We start from the raw sequence: 16999 nt of genomic DNA, 5'->3' as shown, positions 1-16999 counted from the left end.
TTCATCACTGATAAAATACAAACATAAATCTGTCAATCACTTCATCTGACACAACCTGAAACTGTGCTAAATCAGGTAAATCAAGTTATTATAACAAATGTATCTATTTATGTTTTGCATGTAATGTACACATCCTAGATTTCTTAACCCCAGTTTATTATATTTCCAAAACAGTCTTTCTACAGTCTTAGAAACAGTGTACATTTACTTTTAAATTGTAATATACGAATTTAGAATGTAAAGGATGTGATATTATACATAAGAAATATAATTTTTAAAGTGTCATTAAAATACTAAATCAACTACTGAATAATAGAATAATAAATGACTGAATAATAAAAAACTGAAAACAGACATCCAGGAATTCTAAGATTTATATCTTGTAGCTTATATGAATACATATTTAATTGCCAACATCTTAATTGAGGATATTTCATAATAGTAACACTTTGAATTTGATTTGAATGATTTTACTTACTTAGCCTAAAAACAATCATTTGGATCCATAAATCCCTGATTAGCAAAGACACAAAAACCTTTGATACATAATTCAACATAATACAATGTCACAGATCAATATTTTCCAGAGACACAAATGTTGATATTCAGATGAAATTACTAAATAAGATTTTGTGACTTAATCATGAGGGAAAAAATGAGGCATCTTACCCTGCCATTTCAGAGACGATTCATCTGGAGCAGCTTGAGGTTAAAAGTCAGACGGTTAAGTATTACTGTAAATACTGTAAATAAGTAAATACTGCAGTAAAATGTCAACTAGATATTTGAGGGGGAGAATTGTTTATGATAGTGGAAAGTGTTTGTTCTTTTTTATTGTTCAGTCAAGGTGACTGTGAACAGGAAAGGTGGAACTTCACAATTAAAGGGATAGTTAAAAGAACCAGACTCTCAGTCATCCCACGGACACACTACAAAAAGGTAAATAACACAATGTGTCGAATACAAGATTATTTGTTTTATATTTGGAAATGTCATTACAATTTTTGAAGCAAAATCAGTTTTTTGTTTTGCTTTTTTTGCCTACTTGGAATATCTTCTCATCAGACCTCTCACTGTAGTTCCTTCATGGACCCCTAGAGGTCTACAGAATCCTGAAATTGGAAAACCTCGACTTTGTCATTCATATACGATGAATATTTACAATATTGTGTTCATTAGTGTTTCTGTCAAGTCAAGAGTAACAATATAATTATAAAACATTTAACTGATTATACATATGATTATGTCATTTCACTGGTGAATACAGAATAAGTATTAAGATGTATCAATAATAATAATTAGAATAAAAAGTTGTATTCATCAATCTTGTTTTGTGTACAAATTTAAAGATGTAGAAGAGTTTGCAGAGGAGGCGACAGGCTACACTGCTCTGGGATAGGCTAACAGTTTCATAATCATCTTTAAACTTTGATTTATTTATTTGAGACAACTTCTCCGACAAGAATAAAGAAAGGCCTGGTTTCACAGACAGGGCTTAGATTAAGCCAGGGTTAGGTCTTAGATCAATTAAAGCATTTAAGTAGCTTTCTTAAACGTGCCTTAGAAAAAAAAAAAACACTAGGCTACTGTTGTGCATCTTGAGACAAAACAATGGCAGTGACATATTTTAAGATATGTCAGAGCAAGTTGCTTTCAGTAAAGACAACTCAAACATGCATTTTAGTCTGTGACAAGGCTGTGAAACCAGGGGAAATTCTAGTACCAAACTCACTCAAGAAGACTTGTGCTTTGTTGAGTGTTTACCCAGAAATCCTCGCCACCGGAAGCGGTTCTTGAATGTAAAGCGGAAGTCACATCATAAACGGCTACGGAGTTCAGTCTGGAAAGCAAAGTGTCTTATTTCACGATTTGAAAATAACAGGTGAAAGGTGAGTGCATTTAAGTATAAGACTGTCTTTTACAAGTTAATTAATTACCTCGAGGCTTCGGTGGTGACTAGTGTAACGTTAAGTGCCTTGCCTCTGCATGGATGCTAACTGGCTAGCCACCCAAGAAAAACACTCAGACTTGAAGCCTTGTTTTGATGAGTAATGAGATATTTCTGCATTCTGGTCACTAACTTGAATAATTACATAATCCAGTTAGTGCACAGTCGCCTCGCATTGTCTCGTGAGTACGTTAGGTTTGTTTATATTAGAGGCAGAAGGGCGGAGGCGGCTAAAACACGAGTGAGATTAACGTTAGCTCTTTGTGACCAGGCAACCGAAAAATTAAAGTTAGACTGCGACTGTAACGTTAAACAAACAACCGTTTGATGTTATAGACTTCGTTATCAAATGTATTTCTGCATGTACTGCGGGACATTGCGTTCAGTGTGCCGGGATAAGTGTTAAACCTTAACCCATTTGTGCCCAAATTTTTCTGAATGGTTTCATGCATATAATCCTGTTAATAGTGTCCTATGTGAACATGTTCTGCATTTATTTTCCCCAGGTTTTTCTTTTCTTTCTTGAAAATCACATTTGAATGTTCTGCTACTATAGTTGCCGGTGGGCAAATATGTTGTATGCACCCCTTCAATGTAAAATATGAATAGGAGGAGAACATTTGACATTTATCTCAAAATAACTGCTTTCAACAGATCAATCTTTATTCATAAACAAATTTATTATGTATAAAAGTCGAAGAACATTTGATGCAGACCCAAAAAAACTGCATCTAGCTTATAAACTTGAATATGAAAACACAACAAACAACAAATCCATTTGCCTTAACCATTGTGCGCTGTTCAGGGTCTTTTTGACCCACATTTCTGACTATCATTCATGGGGATAACATGGATAATTTGACATGGTTTAGTGTAAGATTTTTGCCCATCTTTTGGAAAATGCTGTTTTAAAAGTAACAAATTATCACTTTAACCAGTAGATGGCTGCAGAGCACCATTATTTGCTATTTGCATTTTGACTAACTGAAAGACATCTTTTCACAAGTTTTTCCAGTTGTACTCATATCTACATATAATGAAATCACAATTATAATAATAGAAGTTACTTTTTGTCAAAGTTTAGGCACTTTTTGTACTAAATAAAAAAATCTGTTTTTCAGTAATGTTATATTATGATTAGAATCAAATGAATTTGATCAATGGACAAAATTCATCCTCAAAATCAGAAACAACAGAACACACATAGACAGAAATGAATTGGCACACTTTAAATTTGTTTGAAATAAATGATAAACTCTAAAAACTCCAACTTTTCTCTTTGTAACATCCTGATCAGGTTTGATTCTAATCATAATATAACATTATTGAAAAACTGATATTTTTCCAGTACAAAAACTGCCAAACTTTGACAAAACGTAACTTTTATTGTTATAATTGTGATTTCATTATATGTAGACATGAATCTAACTGGAAAAACTTGTGAAAAGATGTCTTTTAGTTTGAAACTTTTAGTACTTTTAGAGCTCTGCAGCCATCTACTGGTTAAAGTGATTTTTTTTTTTTTTTTTTTACTTTTAAAACTGCATTTTCCAAGATTTGGCCAAAAATCTTACACTAAACCATGTCAAATTATCCATGTTATCCCCATGAATGAAAGTTAGAAATGTGGGTATTTTATAAGGCACATTTTTTTATTTTTTTTGGAGAATGTTTCTTTTATTTTTTTGAACATTTTGTGGAGTAAAAATGTCCAAATGTAGAGTAAAAACATTAATAAACTGAGTAAAATTACATTTGTTTAAAATATATATATTGTTACAAAATTATATTTTGTTGCCTGGGGTCTCTCAGACCCCAAACAGCCTGACTGTAAACAGCGCACAAGGGTTAAAGTTTTAGAACATAGTGCAGAACAAAGTGCAGCCATAACAGGGCATTGTGTATCAAAAAGCTAAATGAAAATAAATAAATACAAATAAATAGAATGAAGAAAAAAATATATCTATATAGAGATGTCATTTAAAGGGTTAAGTTATGTTTATGCACTAAACAAGACCAATAAACTTGATTTATTAACCTATTAACACAGTATACCCCATTTTCCCATGATATATGTGCTTACAAGGCATTTGCCCACCCGCAACTATAGTTGCCGCTTGGACTTTTGACTAAGTATACAAAAAACTATAGATCTCTTGTAAGATTTGTTTTGTTTGGATGATTCTAGAGACCTTCATGATTATGTAGATATATATATGTCAACAAAAAATACTTATTAGTAACATGAAAATGACCTTTCTTTGGGAGGGTTTGCCTTCGCCAAGCTTCCTGGAAATAGGGGTAGGAAGTTGACAGCCTCATGTGACAGGGAGGAAGTGAATACCTTTTTTTTTTTCTTGAAATCCTTTATTTTGTTGTTTGCTTGCATGTCGTTGAGAAATAAAACATGGACCACATCTAGAAAAATATTTACAAAAGGAAAATGACAACTATGCACTGCGGCAACTATAGTTGCCGGTGGGCTTAAATGGGTTAATTTAGAGTAACTAAACCTTATCGATGTTTAATCTCTTGTAAATAAGTTATGTAATATCCGGATTTACTGCATGGTAAACTGCTCGGCTCAATTTTTAACAAGTCAAAACAACTGCAACAACGTGGCAACATGAAATTCAATAACTCGATCAGGAGCGGAGAGCTGCTGGCATCACCTCGGCTGTCTTGAATTTTACAACCCAGCGGGGTGTAGGGAATGTCCTGGGATAGTGTTTCCCTGTCATTCTTTTTATGACTTGGCCCTTTTTTTCTATTCTGGTGTGTTGAGATGCGGCGATCTAAGCGGATGCGGTCTCCGGATGGCTGGATCGCGGAGTACAGCTGGGAGGAGAGGGTGGAGGTGCACAAGAGACCGAAGCGCAGCTCGCCTAGCGGGGAACGAGACCGGCAGCCCGGGCGAACACATCACTATAAAACATACGAGAGGTAAGAATGACTCATTCACTATAAAGATATGAATAGAATTACACTGTGCATTTTCATTTTCTTTCAGTTAGAATGGACTTTATTTGATAGATTATTTGTTGTCTTATCCTGCATGTTTGCAGTGCCTTACAAGATGTAGTGTAGTGTTCTTGTATTCAAAGAGAAACTGTCAGGGTGACAAGTGCTGTAATCGGGCCTGTCAGAGGCTCCTGATATGTGCTCGCAATTCAGAGAATCCTGATGATGTAAAATCCTTCTGTCATTAAGACTGCAAGTGGGATTTGTTACAAAATTTATGTTGTGAGATTATGAAGGTTTCAATGTCTGTCCATAGTGCTGCCACTAACACTAATTTATGTTTCATTGCTTGTAACTAAAAAGTGATGTAATATTCGGTTCAACTCAACTTTTCAACAAGTCAAAACAACTACAATAACGCAGAAATATGGGAGGGTGATCTTCCCAAAATTTCATATCATGATCTAAATCACGATCTTAATATTGAACAAGCCTATGGACTTATCTATTTGCATGCTTTAAAACACAGTATTGCATTAAACAATCAGTTGTCAAAATGGTAATTCAACTTATTATTACTTACTATTCTTTTAAACTTTAAAACACAGCAGAAGGTGTTTGCTTTAAGACCGAATGCATGGATCTAATATGACACGTATCCAATTTCTCTTCCAACTGTTTATTCACAGTTGGACTGTTTAGTCTTTATATAAATACTGTAAATAATGTAAATGTATTTTGATATATTTTTGTATATATTTTACCATTGCGCGCACCTGAAACCTCAATTATATTTTGCCCTACCGTGTTCTGCTCTGTCTCGCAGCGCGCACAAAGCGTGTGGGGATCAGTCTCTTTCACAGTTTAATGCGCTTTTAATAACTCTTTAAAATTAAGCATGTCCTGCAGTAGTCACGTTACATGATTTGAGCGGCTACTCAATCCAATGATAAAACCGCTGAGAGACTAAGACAAGGACTTTATGCACTTGTGACGCACAAATAAAACATCGGGTGAAGAAAGAAATTTTACTAGCTTTTCTTTATTGCACAGACTGATGTTTCTTTGTACTGATGGTACAAAGTTTAGTGGTCAACAAAGAATACATCGTCCCTGCTCACCCCCTCTCCCTATCTCAATCAGTGAACAGGTGACTAATATTCACATTCCTACGTAATCCCGTGACATGAACTCTTTCATGTCTACTACAGACTGATTTAGACTTAAGTTTAGGCTTTTAAGGAGAGGTGAAAGCACAACCCTTTAAAGGGAAGAAACTGCATGCGAATGATCATTTTATCTTGATTATCACATTTTCATAATCGTTGGAAGCCAAAATTGAAACCTGAACTAAAATTTGCTTCATTGCACAGCCTTACTGCTGATGAATTGTTTTCAAATGCGTCAACACGCCTTAAAGACACATGATAGAGAGACACGATAATTTGGCCAGTCAGCACAGCCGTCTAGTAGGCAGTCATTGCTGTATTTTAACATTATTACGAGGAAATAAAAGATCACAATCTCTACGATTCCCTTAAAGTAGATCGTGGATGTCTTCAACATCATTCACAATATAAAATCGTCAGATCGCCCACCCCTACCCAGAAATGTTTTTTTTTTTTTTTTTGTGGATGTTTTTTTATACGGTAGGAAGTTAAAATCCATTTCATTAGCTTTCTTTTGACCCACCCAGGCAATTTGAAGTGCAAACTGAGAGCTTGTAAAGGCTTGTTAACTCCAAGAATGATAACTATATTAGCACCACATCAGTGACGCATTCTGTAAATTTCTCTGTTTTATGTCGTCCAACACTTTAAAGTTGGCATGAAATACATTAATTGTTAAATGCATGTTATATCTTACTGTGAACGAATGTGTTTGTTTAATTGGGCCAGAATGTCACATGGATCTTCTAGTGAAAATGACGACTCTGGTGACGTATCTTGGACTTCTCTAATCATTTAGTCCACTTAAATCATGCCGCTGCAAGTTTGCGTTCATCTGTGGTAAAATCCAGTTAACAACCAATGCATTGAACCAAGTGCCTATATATATTTTTATATGTATATTTTGTTTGGTAAGCCCTTTCAAATACATAATTATTAAATACGGAAGAAAGTGTTTGTCGCTACTTTCATTTCATCCCGACTTTAAAAGCTCGACCTAGATTCTAATTTGGCTGTCAATGTTTTTATCACTCATCAGGTGGGAAAAAATAGTTCTGAAAGCTATTCCAGACATATTTTTCCCATCGTTTTTTTTCTAGCTGTGGTGTGTGGATGCATTTATCCTCAAAGAATTCGAATAATTGCTAAAACTTTATAGTTATCGTTAGCATTATAATCATCGTCCTTGTTGTGAGCGGGCCTTAAATCTGCACTTATTTTTCTAATGCAGAAAATATGCAGACTTCATCTGATATTCTTTAAAAAAGGATGTTATGGTCTGTTAAAGGGATATTCACCCAAAAATGAAAATTCTGTCATTAATTACTCACCCACATGTCTTTCAAAACCAGTAAGACTTTAATTCATCTTCGGAACACAAATAAAGATCTTTTTGATGAACTCTGAGAGAGTTCCGTAGACAGCTAAGCAACTACCAATTTGATGCTTCATAAAGGTCATAAAGAGATCGTAACACTAATCCATATGAATTGAGCGGTTTAGTCCAAATTTTCTGAAGAGACTCGATACATTTATACGGTGAACAGACTCAATTTGGGCTTTATCACATTTAAAGGTGCATTGCGCAACATTTCATGTTAAAAATACCCGTTTTTCTAACCCATACATGCTTAAACAATTGCTTGATGGGCTGAATGAGCCCTTCTCTGATCACTGTGATTGCCTCTATAATCCTGTACAGTAAAATAAATAAGAGGGATTTGGGTCGGAATTTGAGACTGGGCGTGACGTCATGTGCGTTCAGTTGCAGTGTTGCAGTTTCGCTTGTCGCCAGAGGGGGCATAGTTCTGCAAAAACTCAGAGACTTGCGCAATGCACCTTTAACCTGTTAACCGTTGCCAGAGCGCGGGCGCACTGAAGCGGTTTTATTTATATATAGTTCAAAGTTACTATCAGATTTAATGTTATACCTTGACAAACTATACATCATTAAAAAGATATAAGACTCAAGTTTCAGAATTTGACCACTATTGTATTCTGAGAAACTTATAGCGACAGTTATTTCTTAATTTGTGTCAGGAGTTATGAAATGAAAAAATGAGTCTATACCTTTAATATGAATTATGCGCGTCAACCACTTTCATTCATAAAAAAACTCCCGTGCCGTCGTCATGACAGCGATACACAAAACAACGTCCTTCTAGGCTTTAGCTCAAAAATGTGCAGATTTGGAGAAATATTGATATATTCTCATAGGTTTACATCAGATTTCTATAGACAGGAATAATATTTATTGAATTTATACCCAAATGCGTCGATGTAATCATTATGAGCGTTTGCATACTCTGTTAATGTGTTTTCAATTCATACCAATAGCCTGAGGGTGCCCTTGCCGCCCTGTGCACAGTATTAGAACATGAAGAAGTGCCATAATCATGTGACAATCCAGGAAGCCTCGAACACACACACAGCTAACAAGAGATCGCGCTGTAACATGCAGATACAGACATTTTGAAGACAATAAACATGTTTGCTATGATATTTGAGTTACCTGTGTTTTTCAATCCATGCCAGGTATTTCCATAATAATAGATTATATTTATAATGTAATGCTAATCTATATAGAATCGTTGTGCAGAACACTATCCAATAGTATATTTTCTGTCTGATTTTTTATCTGAAGCCAAATTAGATCACAGAAAATTATTTAAAATACTCGATTTGCTTTATAAAGTAAGTTTATAAGCACAAACATGGTTTTAATCTCATAAATTGTCGTGTATTGATGGTGTGCTAAGCTAACATGCTAGCTAGCCCTAGGTGCACCTGCCACCTAGAAGTTATATTTTTATTATTTTTTGAATGCTTACTGAAATGTTTCTTTATTCAAGAAATGCATTAGATACAGTTTAAAATGTAAGGGTGAACTTTGAGAAAAGAAATTAGTGACTGAAACCATATGAATAGCCTGTGAATAGCCAGTCGTTAGTAACTAATGCAGACAAAAGAAATGCATATTTACAGCCATAACCAGGCTGGAGAGGTGTAAATGTGTGCTGGGGGAGACTGAGACTGAATGGGGCTCGTTTGCACCACAAAACAATAAAGACAATATACTGGATAGATGGTTAGAAGATCGCAATAAACATCAGAAGCATCTTAGCGTCAAATCAAAATAAAGTCACATGACATGGTCTTGAAAAACATTTCACTAAATACAGAGTTTTGGACTTATTATCTTCAGATTTTAAACATAAAATGTTTAGACATGTGGCATTAGCTGTAGTGCATTTCTAGATTGCTCCAGTACCAACTTCAATTTTATTTTCATGAGGATATTTCATAAAAAATAATTTCTAATAACTTTACAAAACTTTGAAGCTATTTATAACAATTTTTGTCATTATGACAATAATTAATTCTACATTTACAATAAACTGCCAGGTGTCAGCTTTCAAATGAGATCATACTTGTGCTTTTAGTACAAAGGGTTCATGAACTGTATCTGTTTCAGTTTGGGTATGTCATTTCTTGGGATTTTTCAAAAGTGGGGTTGCAGCTTAACAGGTTAAACATTGATCAGCAAACATAAACCGCTCAACCAAACCTGCTTGCTGCACAAGAACAAACCTTATTGGTTCTTGCGGAAGCTCAAACGTGCTGCGTAACACAAGAATGAACCTCATTGGTTCTTGCATATCAAGCATATCAAGATGAACTTCCATTTACCACAACTGATGTGTGAGTCGATGAATGTTTAGATGTGAATAAAAGCCTAAATTCGATCTGTTCATCATATAAAGCATCGAAAGGATATTCATCAAAACACAGAATTTTCATTTTTGGGTGAACTAACACGCTAAAATTTCACTGGTCAGGAAGGCTTCAAGTTGTCACAGAACGTTCTGCTACTCTACTATGCTACAGGCTGACAGCTGTGACTTGGACCACAAGTTGTTTAAATCAAACACAACACTCAGGCATCCGATCAGATTTACTGCTTCGACATTGACAGGTTAAAGCATCGCTTTCACTCATAACTGCTCTCTCGGAGTTAGTTTCTGTGGCTCTTTCTAAGTATAGCTTGTTCTTGAACTCCACTCTTTCGAGAAGACACTTGATGCTTTCAGCACCCAGCACATCACGATTCAGCATTCCTTACTCCCTGCTGAAAGGGTTGATAAATTGCAGCAAAGTGAAAGCCACTTATAAATTTAGCTGTCAAAATCTCATTGTCATTCGATGTAGAGCTGTGTCATCTTCCTCACTGATGTTTGTTTTTGTTAGGTGTCACATTAGCTCAAAGAGGCTGGAGTGCCGAGAGCGCAGGCCCAGAGAGGCCAGTCCGGAGCATGGCGATTATAAGGGTCAGGTAGACCCGGTCAGCGAGACGGAGAGAGAGAAAGACGGCAAGCATTACAGCCAGTCGTCCGCACGCAGCGGGCGCAGTCGACGCAGCAGCAGAGAGCACCAACGTTCACGCCACCCCAGTCCCTCCTCAAACTCGGTAAACCATTTGTCATTATTTTTACTTAGCTGATGCATTTGTTAATGTTTCTAAAATCCAGATTTACCGTAGTAACCATCCGCTGTATACTTGCAGTAAGGAGGTCAAGGAGTCAGTTGATTTTCACTTGATCTACACTCATTGGTTGCAGAAATGGCTATTTGTTGATTGGTTGAGGGTCATGAACAGAATTAGCTGCACTTCAAAGAAAGTTGTTTCTTGTCTGAAAATGTGTTGCCATGTCTTTCTTCTGTAACACACACTATGGTGGCCCTGTGCCGTTGCTTGGCGATGAATTTGAATTTGCTGCTGCCGCCGTGGCCTGGCGTGGGGGTCCGAATCACTCCCTCCCCTTCATCCAACCCCCCCTCGCTGAATGAATGAATGATGCGTACGGGCCTGATTCTGACTGGTGTTTGATGGTGGTGATGATGATGATGTACCCCAGAGAAGTCATCGCAGGAAAAGAACCAAGAGTATTGAGGATGATGAGGAGGGTCACCTGGTCTATCACAATGGAGACATGCTAAGAGCAAGATGTATAGAACACAAACCTTTCTCTATATAACTGTCTGTTCTGTGTCTATTAGTGGGACAATTCAGCCTACACTTGGGGGTTATAAGGGGACCTTTGAAGACTTCTAATATTAACCACTTAGAATTTAACTTTCATGTGTGAAACTTTAATTTGGCACAGAATTTTATAGGCTACTCAATGAATATGATTTAATGAGCTTGTTTAAGGGATAGTTCACCCAAAAATGAAAATTGTCATTAATTACTCACCCTCATGTTGTTCTAAACTTGTAAGACTTTCGTTCATCTTCGAAACACAAATGAAGATCCCTCTGTTAACAGCTACGCAACTACAACTTTGACACCTCAAAAAGTTCATAAAGAGATCGCAAAACGAATCCCTATGAATTGAGTGGTTTAGTCCAAATTTTCTGAAGAGACTTCATATGTGTTCTGAAGATAAATGAAAGTCTTACGTGTTTGGAATGACAACAGGCTAATTAATGATAGAATTTTCATTTTTGTGTGAACTATCCGTTTAAGTACCTGTTAGTAATGTAAAATCTATGCTTTTGTATGTTGCATCATCCAGTCACAAAGCCTTACTTATGAATGCTTCTTTACCCTGTTTATAGATGAGATTGTAGGGACTCTGGGCGAAGGAGCCTTTGGGAAAGTGGTGCAGTGCCTCGATCACTCAAAGTAAGCCAGATTCTGTGAATTCTTTGTCATGCATATTTTTTTCTTTTAACATTTGCTATGATTACATGCACCAAAATAATTTGGCAAGTATGTAAATACTTGAATATATAGAAAAATTCCTTGAATGCATATGTTTACCTGAGTCTTTTTATAGTAATATCTGTTTACATTTGCACATTTGTAAAAAGTAAAACGTGTTTATTTACGTCTTACAAACCAACCAGTGGAGGAGACTGAACATTTACTAAATATTTGCTTAAAAAAAGTTCTTCTGGCTAAGGCTGTTCGATTAATCGAAATTATAATAAAATCATGATGTGAGCATGCACAGTTTCTGCTATGGTTCTGCTGTGACATTATGAACTACTTTTTAATTGAACTGTTAGCCTATATGATATCGGTCACATTTTCAGTCGTGATGATATTCAGGAAAACTGCAGTCTTGGTCGTGTTATGTTGCTTAACTGTGTCATATGCTATAGCCTAATATAAAAAAGGCAGTATGGTAAATGAGTTTCTTTGTGTGTGCTGCATTCATTTATTTCTCCTCGAGGCTGCGTGAGCCTCAACAGCGCAACCTTGATACTGTCAGTACAATTATACATTATTATCTACTATCAATCGCCGCTTAGACTAAATGTCAAAATCAGAATACTTTCTGCGGTTTTTGTGATTGCCTAGTTTTTTTTTTTTACTAACATTTTGATCAGGCTGCTTGTCCGGTCGGGCAAGTAAAATTCTTTCTCTTCAAAAATCTTGTCCCTAACCAGCGTTAATGTCAAGCCATGCACTGTAGAATCTCAGTCATTTAATGTCAGACTGTATAGCAGTCAAGACTCATTAAAAACAGATACACGCAAGAAGACTCGTCCAAAGTTTTACATCATAAATCCGTGTCATGGTCAGTGACGTGACCATGCATGCGGGATAGAAATGGTGGCTAGCAAACAAAAACAATTTCTAGCATTAATTTTGATCATGGCTTTTTCTTTGAATCTTTTAGCATTCTCAAGAATGGTCTCGGACAGCCCAAAAAAAAGCCTAAAAACGTAAGGTGCTAATCCAAATTAAACCTAGCATGAGAACAGAACAGGGCAAGTTTACGGTTACGACATGGAAGAAAGTATAGAAACAGGGAAGGTGAATTGATGACAGGATAAGGACTTCAACATTCATGGTTTGGAATATTTTGGATACAGGAGAGATGATCTATCACAGAGCCAGGTAATTTGCAAGACCTGTCAAACTATTGCTGCGGCAAAACAGAGTAGGAGTCATTCACAGAGGACATGTGTTTGCGGTTAAAACATGAGACGCAGGCCTAGAGATAACGCACAATTGGTTAGACAATCGTATAGCGCTTTTACATAGAAAAGCAATGGCACATTTCGAACCAGATGAACAAAAATACAGGCATTTGCAAACTGCACAACATACGAAAAGTTCAAAAAGGCATAAAGAAATAACCGTTTCATTTATGCAGCATCGTCAATAAAGCCTGCTTCCAAAATATTATACAGATGTGTGCAAGGAAATATCGTTTAAAAATTGCAATATTGATAACAAAATTGTGATAGTGATTTTTGTCCATATCGCACAGCCCTACGTCTGATATATTCATCAGCTTTCCTTTTAGGCATGTCATCGAGACAAAAATGTTAATTAATCCAGCTCAGAATGTAGTGGCTTGGGATCTGTGCATGTGCGGAAGTTTGTGCGAAATGCATAAATGCACATGTAAACGTAAATGCAGAGTATCGGCTTCATATAAAGAGAACTTTCAGAATCTGAAATCAGATTGGAGTGATTCGGATTAACAAAAATGCATGTAAGCATACCTAGTTTCTTTTGTTTGCAGAGGTAGTGCACGAGTGGCGTTGAAGATCATCAAAAATATTGAGCGCTACCGTGAGGCAGCCATGTCAGAAGTTGATGTGCTTGAGCGGATAAATTCGCTTGATGGCGAAAAAAGATAGTGAGTATTTGACTCCAAGGTAGAACGTTTTCGGATGGAGCAATGTAATAACTTACCTCTTTGTCTTTGCAGTGCTTGTGTCCGGATGCTAGACTGGTTCGATCACCACGGCCACGTCTGCATAGTGTTTGAGCTGCTGGGACTGAGCACATACGACTTCCTGAAGGAGAATGGGTTCATGCCCTTCTCACTGAACCAGATCAGACTCATGGCAGATCAGATCTTCAGAGCCGTGCACTGTGAGTATATATGTATGCATCACTGATACAGATCCTTGTTAAGCACCATTTCATAGAAAATCACTAAATCTATTTCAGAATAGTGATAAATCACTTTATTATACATCTTGTTTCCATCAGTTCTGCATCGAAATAAGTTGACGCACACTGACCTTAAGCCTGAAAACATTCTCTTTGTGGACTCCAACTATGACATTCACTATAACTTCAAGATGGTGAGTAAAAGTACATGATAAAATGTCAGTACAGATAAAAGTTTGGGGTCAGTAAGATTTGTATCTGTTTTTGAAAGAAATTAATACTTTCATTGATTCAGCAAGGATGTATTAAATTGATGAACAGTGGAAGTAAATGCATTTATAATGTTACAAAAGATTTCTATTTCAATTAAATGCTGCTCTTTTGAAGTTTATATATATTAAAGAATCTTGAAAAAATGTATCGCGTTTTCTCAAGAATATTAAGCAGCACAACTGTTTTCAATATTGATAATAGTAAGAAATGAGTATCTACCATATATTAGAATGATTTCTGAAGGATCATGTGAGTATTGATGCTGAAACTTTGAGCTTTGCCATTACAGGAATACATTTAAAATACAATTTATATGTATTAACATATATATAATTTAAAATATATGAAATGTAAAAACATATAAATTAAGTTACTGTTTTTTTGGGGGGTCAAATAAATGCAGTTTTAGTAAGAGACTTCTTCAAAAACATTACAAATTCTTACCAACCCTGAACTTTTGAACAGTAGTGTTATGTCTGTTTAGAAGATAAGTGTTGATTTGTAGTGAGGAGGGGATGCTGACCGTAATGTTCATTGTTACAGAAGCGAGATGAGAAGACCTTGAAGAGGTTGGATGTGAAAGTGGTGGACTTTGGCAATGCCACCTATGACCATGAGCATCACACCTCTTTGGTGTCAACCCGCCACTACAGAGCTCCGGAAGTTATTTTAGGTGAACTATTTGTAGTATTCTATCCACCAGTTTCACAGACAAGGCTTAATCCCCAGACTAAAATACATGTTTGAGCTGTTTTAACTGAAAGCAACTTGCTCTGACATATCTTAAAATATGGCAGTGTCATTGTTTTGTCTCAAGTTGCACACAAGTAATGTTTTTTTTTCTAAGGCATGTTTATAAAACCTACTTAAATGCCCTAATTGAACTAAGGCCTAATCCTGGCTTAATCTAAACCTTGTCTGTGAAACCAGGCCTTTACGTTGGTGGTTAATCCACAAAAAAAATTGTGTGCATGATTTTGTAAATTGCTAAATGTTGATCTCTTCTGGCAGAACTGGGCTGGAACCAGGCATGTGACGTGTGGAGTTTGGGCTGCATTCTGATTGAGTTCTATCTGGGATTAACATTATTTCAGGTATGACATTTTGCATACAAGCGTTACCAAATGCCGTTTAGCATGATTTTAAATGCAGCAAACTTACAGAAACTTGCTCTGTTCAGACTCATGACAGTAAGGAGCATCTGGCCATGATGGAGAAGGTTCTAGGCCCCATACCTACACACCTACTCCAGAAAACTAGGTGCAGTATTGTAACATGAGACTAGTTTACGTTGCTTGTATCTAGTTGCAAGTTTATCATGTGATTTTGGGATTTATGCAATCACTCTTTGACTCTGACTGCGCTTCATTGTCAGGAAGCGGCGCTATGTGCATCATGACAAACTGGACTGGGACGAGCACAGCTCAGCAGGGAGATACGTGAGGAAACACTGTAAACCTCTAAAGGTAAAGATCATTGACTACTGAACACTACTAAATTCTCAAGTCCCAAAATCTTGAGTATATTATGCTAGGACTGCCCCATAATAGTCGACTAGATGAGGCTTAGTTGATCAGTTTTATTAGTCGGTTAGTCATACAAAAAAAAATCAACAGGAAGTGGTGAAATCACGCAGTCCGTGAGGGACAGATCATTAACGGCGGGTCCTTGTGGAAATTACAGGATGTCGGGCAGGAAATCCAATCATCCATTGACCTTGGCTTATCATTTGAAACATTTAAGTAGTAGCAACTTTACATAACTCTAACGTAAACCTAGATAAATGTGTGCTATTCTTAGGTGCATATCCAAGTGTTTGTGTGGAAGCTAAATTATAGGCATGGAGGCGCCGGCACGATCACTTGCATTTTTTCCTGATATCAGCGGAAACAACTGAAAATAATCACTGTGTAAACTCACAATAACAACAGAACGTTGTGCGTTTGTAAAATAAAGAAAACAAACAGGATGCACTTTCTGCCGTCTCAGTCTCCCTGAACTGCAGCGCGTCACATGAACAGAAATTCTGAAAGGCTGAAATGAACGACAACTAGTCGACTAGAAAAACCTTTAGTCGGGGCAGCCCTATATTATGCTGCAATGCTAATAATGACTCCTTTTTTTTTTATTATCTGTAAACCATTTAGTATAATTTCTATTGCGTCAGAGTTGTATTTGATCAATTTGTTCTATATATATGCACAAGTACAAAATGTTAGAGGTTTTAGGAATGGAAATACTGCATTGATGGTTGTTTTCTGTTGATTGCTCTGCATGTTTAACACTTAAAGTCTTATGGACTACTACTTTTGAAGATGCATTGATGCCAGTATGTAACTGAGACATACTGCTGTTTGAGTTGCCTAGATGAGAATAATGTTGTTGAATCTTTGCTCCGTACGCAGCAATACATGTCCTCTAAAACCCCGGAGCACGAGCTGCTTTTTGACCTGCTGCAGAAGATGATGGAGTACGATTCATCCAAACGAATCACCCTGGACCAGGCCATCGGACATCCCTTTTTCAATCCGTTAAGAAAAGAGAGAAAGTGACTCGAAGGCGACATCGAATGAACATTACTGCTCCCAGGGAGACTCCTGCTGACTGTATCAGTCTGCTTTAAGACTGCCTGCTTCATTACCTCTGTCTGTATTTATTGGCAGTTTGAATATAGGGGCCAAATTCCTCTGTACTTTTGACAAATTAAACTTGAATGATTTGAATGCA

General features: G+C 36.5%; 1 protein-coding gene across 4 annotated transcripts; it reads left to right on the top strand.

The window, feature by feature from the left end:
* The first annotated feature begins 1706 nt into the window (after positions 1 to 1706).
* clk4b (CDC-like kinase 4b) lies at positions 1707 to 16999 on the top strand. Of its 4 annotated transcripts, none has more exons than XM_081391805.1 (13): positions 1707 to 1889; positions 4734 to 4891; positions 10327 to 10546; positions 10995 to 11085; positions 11698 to 11764; positions 13623 to 13739; positions 13812 to 13978; positions 14099 to 14193; positions 14816 to 14945; positions 15284 to 15366; positions 15453 to 15532; positions 15648 to 15738; positions 16678 to 16999. In XM_081391805.1, the coding sequence occupies exons 2-13, from the start codon at positions 4734 to 4736 to the stop codon at positions 16822 to 16824; spliced, it is 1446 nt and encodes a 481-aa protein (XP_081247931.1). In that variant the 5' UTR covers positions 1707 to 1889; the 3' UTR covers positions 16825 to 16999. The 4 variants fall into 4 exon arrangements, with proteins under 4 accessions (XP_081247931.1, XP_081247933.1, XP_081247932.1 ...); XM_081391806.1 differs by having other exon boundaries at positions 1789 to 1882; XM_081391807.1 differs by lacking the exon at positions 10995 to 11085 and having other exon boundaries at positions 1780 to 1889.

Source organism: Scardinius erythrophthalmus (assembly GCF_964197995.2).
Source record: "Scardinius erythrophthalmus genome assembly, chromosome: 17".
Taxonomy (NCBI): Eukaryota; Metazoa; Chordata; class Actinopteri; order Cypriniformes; family Leuciscidae; genus Scardinius; species Scardinius erythrophthalmus.
The sequence above is the reverse complement of the archived record's forward strand: the minus strand, read 5'-3'. Positions and strand labels throughout refer to the sequence as shown.